We start from the raw sequence: 11,823 nt of genomic DNA, 5'->3' as shown, positions 1-11,823 counted from the left end.
GCTTGGGTCAGACATCAAATTGCTTCGATTTGAATTATCCGGAGTATACCTTACATATATATCAAAAAGATGTACAATCAAACTTATTTCTCGATTCAATAGAAGCCCCCAAAAGAAAAGAAGTGAATATGATACATAGTATCTATTTACAGCACAGGTAGCAATGATAACATTATTATAGTGTGACTTAGAAGTCAGTGCTTAGAAATAGTTTTTTCTAAAGCAGGGTAGAGATATATATAATTTATGCTTTTTTGGAATTTCGTATTTACAAGAGTTTTGTGCACCGGGTTGCTAGACCTGATTCTGGTTCGAAACCGTTAGTTCAACGGTTCATGGGGTTGATCTTTAACCTTAACCGTCCAAGACGATTATGGTTTATGGTTCGAAACTGTTAGTTCATGATTCGTGCACAGTTTGCCATGATTCAAGATTATTGTGTAAACAGCCTGATGCACGAAGCTCCTGCCATGCGGGGTCCCGGGAATGATCCATTGTACGCAGCCTTACCCTGCTTTTTGCAATAGGCTGTTTTCAGGATTCGAATCCGTGACCTTTTGGTCACATGACAACAACTTTACCGTTGCGCCAAGGCTCCCCTTCATCGGGTGTTTCATTTCTACATATCATTTCAACTATCCATAACCATCAGCGGCTTAGAATTTATAGGAAACTTTACAGTGCTCACATTTTACACGCAATTCTCTTAACAGAAAAGTGACCTTATAAAAATGTTTAGTAAAATTAAAAGATTTTAAAGGAAGAACTTCCTGAACCTTAAAAGTAATTGCATCGATACTTCATTTTATTTTGGGTGTCTGTTGTCGAATTCAGAAATTGCTAGATCTCATTATCTATGGATTGAATGTTCGAATTCGCTATTTCCTTGCCCCCTCTAAAATTGATATGATGAACCTTCTTGTCCTCGGCTTCCTTCTATTGTAGTCGTAACTCGGAAGAGAAAGTCGAAAATATGTAGAATTAGAGTTGAAATAGTGTACAGATTGTGAAATTGAGAATGAGAGTAGAGAAGATAGTGTGAAAATAATGAAATAAGCTCTTTATTTATATAGTTTGGAGAGTAATAAACACTAAATCGTAGTCATTGATCAAAAAATAATTAAATGATTTCAATCGTTGAAAAAATAGGGAAAAAAATAGATCTCATCCATCCCTAACGGAAAACTAACTATTCCAACGGTTAGAATCGTCGATTTCTATCAGTCCGACACAGGAAAAAAAACTGCCAGATCGAACAAGTGGTTAATGCAGATTGACATTTTTTTTAGGGTTGAATCGTAACCGGCCAGACACCCTACTGGACTAATTACGGTTTTTGAATGGGAATTGGGTCAATGGGTATCCGACTTGTTGATCCGGTTATAGGTCTAGATTGGGCCTGTGTCAAGTCCGGGTCTACCGGCTACCCCTGTTTTTAGCATATGCATGTGTCCACTTTCGCTTTTACTAGATCAAAATAAGATGGGGAAGAATCGGCGTTCTGCACCACGAAATGTAGTTCTCCCCATAAATTTGGATGGATTCAAAGAATCATTGTGGCTACCCTTTGGTTTGGTCAAATCAACAATTTATAATTGTTAGAACTCCTCTCTACTGGTAGAAGAACAAACAGAAGCCTGTGTAGGATTTTGTTCAAACAAGCTTATCAATGTGGTCCTTGTTGGTGCAATCATGTCTTAAATGGTCGATTTGATATTGAATTTTGATGTTTGTATAAAGGATTTGTTCAAACAAGCATATCTTGTATTTGTATTTGATATGTACGTTAAGTTATACAAGAACTTATCAAGATACAAATGGAGCTTGTAGAGCATGTGAGTCGATAAAGTTAAGTGTTGTTGATGATGATTTAGTGTAACAAGGCAACACGCATAATGCTTAATGGCTTAAAGGCCAAATGGAGTTTCGAAAAGATTATATGAGGCACCTAAGGGACGGTAGGAAAAGAAACATTAAGGTAGTGTTAAAGCAACTAATAAAGTATAACTTGGTGTGACCAAGTTAGTTAGCTCGGTGACTTGAAGTCCATTATTGATTAGAGAATGATGGTATGAAACATTCAAGAGACCATAGACCATAGGACAAGGAACATCAGAGCGCATCGTTGACAGCATCCGGAAGAAGACAACTAAAGTAGGAAAAGGTTGAAGGATGAAATGTGAACTAGTTATGGACTCGAGGACTTGAGGACCTAGCAGGAGATGGCCTTAGCTTGGTGACGAAGTTAAATAGTGAAAGTTAAACTTTTATGTGAGTTGTGAGAATTGAGAGACATGAATCCGTAGGAGAGGAAAGATTTCAACTAAACTCAATCATTAAGATAATCATAGTTGGGGCTTCAATCAATTGAAGTTGATTGTAATTGATTGCTGAGCTGGGTCAATTAAGGAATTGACTTAAATTGATTAGTAGTGAAAAAAATCTTATTTCTAGTTGTGGCTAAGTCAACTGGATAGGAAAGTCGAAAGTAATCGTTGATCTAACAACCCTGTTGTTGCAAGAGTTTGATGATATAAGAGCTATAATGGGTGATCATTGGTAAACCACAGGCTCAAACGATCGAGACATCAATCAATATATTCACACCACTAAATATAATCACTGACGATTCCCCCATATTGCTGCCTTCGAAACTGAATCAAATTTGAAGTACAATTAAAATGAGAGATGATAAGAATACATTGATTGAAACGCCTTGCACACTTTAAATGACGCCCAGCAGGCTGAGCTAAAAAAAACCCCAAAAAACAGAGAAAAGGCAGAAACTTATTCATCCAACTGATAAGGCAATTAACAGTTATTAAATAGAGAGAATAGGTATTTGAAAAAGGGAAATACATCATGCATGCGCCAGTTTCTTGACTATAGAAGCCATGTATTTGCCTTGGTGCTGGGCAAGAGCAAGCTCCCCTTCACTTGCTTGCCTAGACCCATCACCAGCATAAACACCAGCACCATATGGAGAACCACCTCTGATTTCATCTATGGCAAACATACCAGATCCAAAGGTGTACCCAATGGGAACAAAGAGCATCCCATGGTGGGTTAATTGAGTTATGGCAGTCCAACTACACATGCAAAGTGCACCAAATTAATTTAGTAAATACGATATTCTTAGCATCCCATTGAAAAACGAGAACTTCAAAAATGTCAATGAAAGTAAAATTAGTGTAACATTCAAGTTTCTGCACCCTTTGGTAAAGAAAATTAACTAAACCGCTACCATAAAAGAATTATATAAAGATTAGATTGCAAAAGTGGTCATATTCAATAAACAAACTACCCAGACACTGCTATTGTGCACTGTGGACTTTTTAGAAGTTAATTCGGTCAAAATATCCACTTTAAACAATTTTCTAAATACATACAGAAAAGCTATTCAATCCACTGGTTTTGTTTGATATTTTCTGCAGAGTATAAAACGTTTACCAATTCAAACCATGCATCCCAAATAGTAAATTGGAGCAATATGTCTGTTGGGTCAAACAAAAATGTACAATATTTGCATATGGTTCTTAATCTAGCGCAAAGATTCACAAATTTGAGATAACAAAATGCATGTTAATCCATCTAAGAATTAGAGCGTGTGTAATTGGATAAATATAGAAAATAATTCCATGTAACCTTAGGTAAACCTTCTAAAATGTTTACTATACAATACAACAATTACGTAAACATAAAAAGAAGAAATATATATTCAACCATCTGTACATGAAATTCAATCAACATCAAAGACCAACATTATCTTAAAAAAAGAACATGCATCAGCAAATTACATAAAAGATCTTACCAAGTCTAACAAATAATCACTAGTCAATTCCTAAGATAACTGTTATTAAGTTAAAATACACAAATTTTATCAGTCGGATCAATTTAGTTTAAAATCGTGACTGAGGGAATCAGGCATTCAGGAATCAAGATAATAAGAATATTTATAATGCACCTACAGAAATCATCTTTAAGCGAGTGTAAAATTGGATATACAAAATCAGATGATGCTAATATAATAGATAGATCAAGGGTAGACTCCAATATGAGCATGGGGCAAACTAACAAAACAAGTAGGTTCACCTCTTGGAACTTATGCAGAATTTTCTCTATACTTCACATATGATATACTATACATTTTTTTTGTCCTGCAATCTCTTCTTGCAGGCTTAAGACTTAAAGCATCTCATTAAGCCACAGGTTACCACTTTATGTATGAAGAACCTAAACATAAACACAAATTGAAAAGATCCTAAACCATAAAATAATTACCCCATTGACAAATCGAGGCATGAATCAGGATACAAGGACAGAACAAAGCAAGATATATCCATCTATCCTTTCATCAGACACATAGATCAAAGCAGAAGAAAAATCCATGAGGCTTTCACCAAAACAATTTGTAAGGATGGATAAAGAAGAAAATAATTATGGTTACAGGATCAAGGTCTTGTAGTGAATAGAAAAAGAAACATGTACTTCCAATAAGTCATTTAATATAAAATTGTATGCCATCAAGACAACAAGAAGAATACAATGTTTAAGATAGATAATTTCAGATTTATTAGTCATTTCTTCCAGTTCAGTGTGCCAAAATTTTATATAACATGTTTTTCTGTATGGAGCATTTGATGCCATAAGAAAAACAATTTGTCATTTAAAGAAAGGAAACATCAGATCAGCAAGTTATATAAATCATAAAGATTAATATTATACACAAATATGCAGTTGCTAGTACTAAGTCACCATATGCAATTGTGGGAGAAAAAACTTTCCCTAGTAGAAGACTGACAAGTACAAGAGCATAGTTAAAATAAGAAAAAAAAAATGTTTAGGGCCTAGGAAAACAAGAACGGTTTGGTAAAAGTTTTTCTTACATTGTAGTTTCTTGTCCTCCACCCTGGCTCCCTGTACTCACGAAGAATCCAGCTGGCTTGCCGGCTAGCTTTTGCTCCCTCCATAGCTGCCCCGTAGAATCAAAAAAGGCTTTCATCTGAGCTGCCATGCACCCATACCTCGTTGGAAATCCAAATAGTATGCCATCAGCCTCTGTCAGCTCAGCAGCCGATATCAGGGGGATCGCTGGATCCTTCGGTGGCGCTCGCATCTTTTCCAAGACCTCCTGCGGGAGTGTCTCTTCAACACGATAAAGAATACCCTGCGCCCCTTCTATGCTATCCACCCCCTCCTTCATCTTCTTGGCAAGTGACTCGACGTGGCCGTACATAGAATAAAACACAATGAAGATCTTTAGCTTGTTCTCGATTGGTGCTGCTGTGGAAGATGCAGGTTGAACGACCTCAGCACTGCCCTCAGTATTCTCTTCCTCTTGAATGGGGGCATTACGATCAATTGCGGAAGCCTTGACAGAACTAGAGACAGTGTTCCGATTCTTGCTCGGGAAGCATCCTCCTCCCTTTCCCATTAACCTCTAAAAACAACACAAATCCTTCAAAGCCCTCTTTTTCACACTCTTGCAGAAACCCTAAATCGCTCCAACCACTTCAATACTCGATTATGCAATACAGAGGGGGAAAAAAGGAAGCGAGCAAGTAATACTTACCAATTTCGCCTTCTCCGTGTTATCAGCTTCACCCACTACAGACCAAATACCATTGTGGAATAATGAAATCAGACTGAAACCCTAATTGGCCGCAAGAAAATGCACGAACAAGCATGGAAATCAATCGAATCTTTAGAATTTAAAGCGAAATCGAAACCTACTAAAATTAACCTCGACAATTCAATCAACAAGAGATCGTGCACCGCCCGATATCGGTTCTTACCCTAACTTTCCTCCGGAGCGGAGCAGCCGCTCGCCGATTTCCTCCGCGAATCCGAGATCCGAATCAAATCGGGCATTCTTCGCGCTTCGAACGGGGATAAAGAAGAGTGCTTGAGTCGAGCGCTGCACATCGCTTCGCTGTCGTGCTGACTTGAACTTCGAGAAGGTTTTGGTGACATGCTGTTACACCTACCGACAACGGAAGGATCGACTGTTACTGGCAGTGTAGGGGATCGTGCAGTTTGTCCAGTAAATGGATGCCACGTAGGATTTATGGGTTTTGAAGGGATGACTAGCATTAAGGGCATCCGCGAAGATATTGGAAGGAGATATTTTTTTCTCCATCTCCAATATTCCTTATTGGAAATTCTTTTTTTTTAATAAAAAATATATATTTAATAATAAATTTTAGAATATTTACGAATGGACCTATAAATATTTAATTTTTAGTATATTTAATTATAAAATTTAAGATATTTAAGGAATGAGATATTTGATTGATGATTAATATATGAATATTTATAGATGTTCTTATTAGATTAATCATTACTAGTATTATTTATTATTGTGGTAGTGTCCTCGATAATTTGTCTCAGGACCAATACGGAGGTAGTATTATTTACTATTGATAATTGTGGTGCTGTTGATAATTTTAAAATTTTGAAAGGCAATTCAAAATTTTCACAAATCATGATATTGATTCCTTAATAATTACTGCATTAAAAAGCAATTAATTTTGTCATTTGTGATTTATTCATTTGGAGCTGCTTTTAAGGTATCAAATTTTGTGATTGGTCAAGCAAAAAACATTTAAGTATAGAATTATAGATGAGGTATTGTGTTATTATTTTTTAATATAAGATATTCTGTGATAAAAATAAAATAGGCGGTATATTTTAATTGTCGGGCAAATACAAATAATTAAATATATTTTAAAAAATTGTATTTAATTTTACCCGTATGAGTTTAGACATTACAAAACAAATTAATGTATAGTTTAGTTCAATATGATATATTTATTTTTCTTATAATGCAAGATTTTTTCTAATTTTTTTTAATACTTGTTTTAAATGGTTTATAAAAGGAAAGACGAATGGGTTAATACTATTTTTAAAAAAAATCAATTTTTTATTTTTTTTTTTACTATCAAAAGAGCTTTCTATATTGGAAAATATTAAAAGAACATTTCATCCTAAATTTTTTTCCAAATCAATTTTCTCATCCGATAAATTTTAGCAATTTTGATCAAAATAACATAAAATGATTTTAACTAAACCTACTTTAAACATGTTAAAATATAATTATTTTAATATTAATTTTAACTCTTTTATATTATCTTAGCTAAAGCTCCAACAATAATGTTGATTAAATTGATTTTGAAATATTTTTTATAAAAGCTAAATATTATATATGATAAAAAAAGATGTACAATGTTGGTCTTAGATAGTTACTCATGTCTAACGAAAGTATAGATTTGTGTAGATGTTCGAGAACTTGTATATATGCACCTATACTCTTGAAAACATAATCTACATCAAAACGAACACTCTCAAAGCTTCACCATATTCCTGATCCTGTTGGCATTAAGAAGATGAAAGAGTGTTGCCGTTAAGAAGAGGAAAGGGCACTCGTTCATTCGGGATTTGGTCTATGAAATTGTGAAAGACAATTCGATTGATTGATGATCGCTCTTCCGATGACAACTTATTTCTCTTCCAATCATTTTCTCTGAGCATTATAAGTTTTTATAATTTAGATATTTCATTTTCTGTATTTTTTCATGCTTTAGAACCTATAATGGTATTAGAATAGCGAGATTCTAAATTGCGTAAAGCTCGTCGCCTAGAAATCACGACTTTGTGTCGGCGATTTCCTTCTAAGTCGGCGAGTGCCTCGCGATCGTTGTTGGAATTGACGATTGCAAAGCACACTGGCAACCACGCGCGTCTCATGCCGTTGGCTATGTTGCATGCTATAGACTACATCAGAAGGCCGGCGATTGGTTGTCGTGGTCGGCGATCGAGCCTTCGCGACATAGAAGGCATCACTACAGTGGAAAAGATGGAGCACAATAAATAAAAAAATGTTTATTTTTTTATAAATAAAAAAGAAAACAAATTTTCACATGTAAAAACTTTCTCATGAAAAAAAAAACATAAGTTATTTTTTTTTGTCTTGAACTGATCTGGTTCAAAGCAATTGGTTTGAATTAAATAGGTATAATCAAATCCAGGTCTAATTTAAAAAATTTATTAATTTAATCAGACTAGTTTAGTCTATCAGACCCAGATATGGTTCAAACCATTAGTTAATTTAACTCAATCAGTTTGATCCAAATCAAAACCGATATGATTTGAACTATTTCAATTAATTAGATCGGATGGAATCATACTGGCTAGGTTTAATTAAATTAGGCTAGATTATATAATGAAGCAGAATAAATAATAACTAAACATTCCAATTATATTAGTTCTAATGAGGATAAGGGAATAACCTAATACATAAGATATAGTTTCCCAATAGTACGGTCCAGTGTATTAATCAACTGGAGTTCCTCAAATAAAGAAATTTTATTTTTCTTATTTACTTAATTATTCTATGTATTGGTTCTATACACATGTGAGAATTGAAATGAACCAATTTTGATACTGGTTTATCGATTTTGTACTGACATTATTATTTTCAATTCCAAATGTCAAGAATGATATACACAATGGCCCGTCGCGATGTGTGATGGAATGAGCTAAGAGAGGCGATTGAGGTGATAGAGTATGATCCAATTTACATACTCCAAGAACATATTAAACGGCTCAATTGACTGTTCTGGAAACTCGAACAGGAAGAGTTTCTAATGCTGGATAATTACAGGATCTAAGTTTTGATCAGATCGATACTGAGACACTTCAATGAAATAGCACGCCATTTATGAGGGCTCTCTGAAGGGCGTATATCATATGCATAGTTGTGTGTGGAGCTACTTCGCCATGTGAATTAAGAGGATCCTGAAGAGTTTGAGGAGGATCCTGAAGAGGATACAAATGTGGATTCAATAGAGAATCCTGAAGTTGATCTACTTGATATTGCCCTAATCAGTCCAGAATGAATGGGATAGTGTTGGCCACTGCACTAGTGTTTTGTCTTTGTGACAGTGGTGTCAATTTATCTAGCTTATTAGAGTGTTGTTATTACTTTAAAATCATATAATAGAAACTGTTGTTATATACAAACAGAAATATTTTATGAAATATTATGTTATATGTTAATAAACTAGAAAAAGGAATATTATGTGTTAACCACCTTAAAAGAATGATTAGTTCATTTAAATGATGAGTTCATTTCATAATTTGTTCACTTAATAATTAGTTCATTTGATGAGATATGTATAATAGAATTGACCAATGTTGATTTAATTGAATAATATAAATGATGAATAAAACATAGTTTCAACTTGATTTTATAAAATAACTCAAATTAACTGAGTTAATCATAAATTATATGCAAGTGAAATGCACTGAATTATTAAATAATATGTTTATTTATGTTAGATCATAACTACTAAAAACATCTTAGCTAACTCAATAAGGGAGATAAACTATACAGAGATAACTATAAAATATAACACCTCAAGATACAATATGATCTTGAAGAATAAGAAGTTCTAGAGGCTATATATCATTTTATGAAAGAACTTATTGATGGTTCTATAACATAGCATAGACATGATCTTGATGTCTGAAAAGTATTTGTGACTGTCATTCGCTCACATCAAATTAATTAATTTCTACTCAATCGAAACCCCTTAACCTACACTAAGGTAGCATAGTAAAAGGTTGAGTCATCTTTCTCGTGGAACCAATGACAGGACATTTGTTTTTATATAGAATCGAATAATGAGGGTTTGTTTTGGCGTTTTCTAAACCAAATGTAACAATTGAAATCCTATCTAACCAATAATGGGCATTGTCACTCTACGCTATGAATAACACCGTAAATAAAAATAACATACGATAAATAAAACTAAAATCCTATCTAACTAACTATCAAATATTACCCCTACACTGTATTATCACACTATGACACAATAGTCATCATCAATAGGCATGATACGAAAACAAATGAAATTGCAAGACATACAACTAAATTAAGCAAGTGAGCTAAACAAACCTAAGTAGCAATTAACAAAATCTAGTTATGCATAAAAGCTAAACTTGTATCATATTGTCACTCTATGATTTAAGATTAACAATCATGCATGAACAAAACTAAACAAAGTGTAATAACAACAATCGAACATGAATCAGGAAATAATATATAAATCAAACATAAACTAAAACTGAACATAAACCATCAAACATAAAAGTAAATTAAATTATCCAAACCACTGTTCCACGATCAACTCTAATCAACTACCCTTCGTCGTCACATGAAAGGCCTGGATCTAGAACCCCAGAGTTGGTGGACAGTAGCAAAGATACCGGTAGTGCTTACTTCGACAACAACAATGAATGAATCTTTCACCGAAGAACCGCTCAGGCCCGGCTGAAGGCATAGGCCAATAAGGCTGATGCCTAGGACCCCAATTTTATTGGGGCCCATTAGTATTAAAAAATTTTAAAATATATTTAATAATTGGCAGTTACTTTTAATTAGAACCTTATTCAGTATTGACGCTTCGAGTTCAAGAATGCGCTTCGATTTCTGTGCACAGTGGTGCACACTCCACAACCATTTATTCCATGAACTCACTTCAATTTCCGTGCATAGTAGTGCACACTGTACAACCATTTATTCCGACGGAAAAGAAACTTCAACTAATTATATGTTAATTATAATCATAATTATATTCTCCTAGAATCCTATATAAAACTACTACTACATAATTTGATTTGGTCTCATCTTTGATCCTTTATAATCTGTATTTTTTGTCCCTCATTGTCTCATCGATGATTCTTTCAGTCTCAGAATACAGCAAGACACCCTTAGCATTCCTCAATCGTCGGATAATATTTTTTTCAATCTTTTCTTAATTTTTGAAATGTTCTTTATTATTCTGTATAAATAATAAATTATGGATGAAATGGACTCAACTATCGTTGGAAAAATATATTATTAGCAATTGTATAAATTTTTGTTTCTCATTTTTTCTCTCTCTCTCTCGATGTAAACAACTTACATATATGCACTTAAAAAATCATATATTTTTAATAATCTTTAAGTACATATATCTGATTTATTATATATTTGTTAAGTACTATTTATTATAAAATATAAACTACTTAAATTAATGGAATTAAAACTACATGGGGTAAATCAAGTTTTATTATTCATTTAATTTTAAGTAATTTTATTTTGATAAAATATTAGGGACTTATATTTTCTTTTTTATTATTATTTTAATATAAATATGTCTATGAAAATAATATGATTCTGGATATATGGAACGTATGAAAAAAAAAGAAAAATAGAAGAATTTATTTTACATAAAAATTTATTTTAAATTAATATTTTATTTTTTAAAAAAAATTTAAATCCACTATTGTCGGTCCCAAGTCCGAATGAAAAAGGATGAAAGAATATTTTTTTTAAAAAATATTAAAGGCCTTTTTTTTTTTGCCTAGGGCTTCATGGAACCTTGTGACGGGTGATCAAGAAGGAGCTAGAGTCTCTGGTAGGGCTTCGGTGAAAGATATGTCTAAGACTGTTGGCCTTGACCTCTGCTTTGGTTTGTCATCATGGCCATCGCCGCCGTTGCTGGACATGGTGTTCCACTTCGACAACAGCGCCGACATGAGGATGCCGCAGATGAACTATATGTTCGCCGATAAAAGAACGAGAGCTTATTGCTTAGTTATGCGACCCGAGCAAAATGGAGACAAATTGACCATCATCGGCAACTATCAACAACAAAATATGTACATAATTTACGATGTAGCTTCAAGAATGCTCTTGTTTGAATCCACCCCTGTGAGAGCTTTTAAATATATATTCCCCTCTGCAATTGATTTATGTTCATTCTAATTATTCTTTGG

At 33.7% G+C, this 11,823-nt stretch overlaps 1 protein-coding gene across 5 annotated transcripts; it reads right to left on the bottom strand.

Moving 5' to 3' along the window:
• Window positions 1–2,655: 2,655 nt before the first annotated feature.
• Window positions 2,656–5,971, bottom strand: LOC121982092 (probable NAD(P)H dehydrogenase (quinone) FQR1-like 2). 5 transcript variants are annotated; one of them, XM_042534985.1, is made up of 4 exons: window positions 5,796–5,971; window positions 5,573–5,653; window positions 4,887–5,494; window positions 2,656–3,089 (listed from the first exon to the last, which is right to left on the bottom strand). In XM_042534985.1, exons 3-4 carry the CDS (start codon window positions 5,432–5,434, stop codon window positions 2,861–2,863), a joined length of 777 nt encoding a protein of 258 aa, XP_042390919.1. In that variant the 5' UTR covers window positions 5,435–5,494; window positions 5,573–5,653; window positions 5,796–5,971; the 3' UTR covers window positions 2,656–2,860. The 5 variants fall into 5 exon arrangements, with proteins under 5 accessions (XP_042390919.1, XP_042390921.1, XP_042390920.1 ...); XM_042534987.1 differs by having other exon boundaries at window positions 4,887–5,440; XM_042534986.1 differs by having other exon boundaries at window positions 5,573–5,607.
• Between the last annotated feature and the right edge of the window lie 5,852 nt (window positions 5,972–11,823).

This window comes from Zingiber officinale, chromosome 5A, assembly GCF_018446385.1.
Source record: "Zingiber officinale cultivar Zhangliang chromosome 5A, Zo_v1.1, whole genome shotgun sequence".
Classification (NCBI taxonomy): Eukaryota; Viridiplantae; Streptophyta; class Magnoliopsida; order Zingiberales; family Zingiberaceae; genus Zingiber; species Zingiber officinale.
This window is presented reverse-complemented; position numbering and strand designations above follow the sequence as displayed.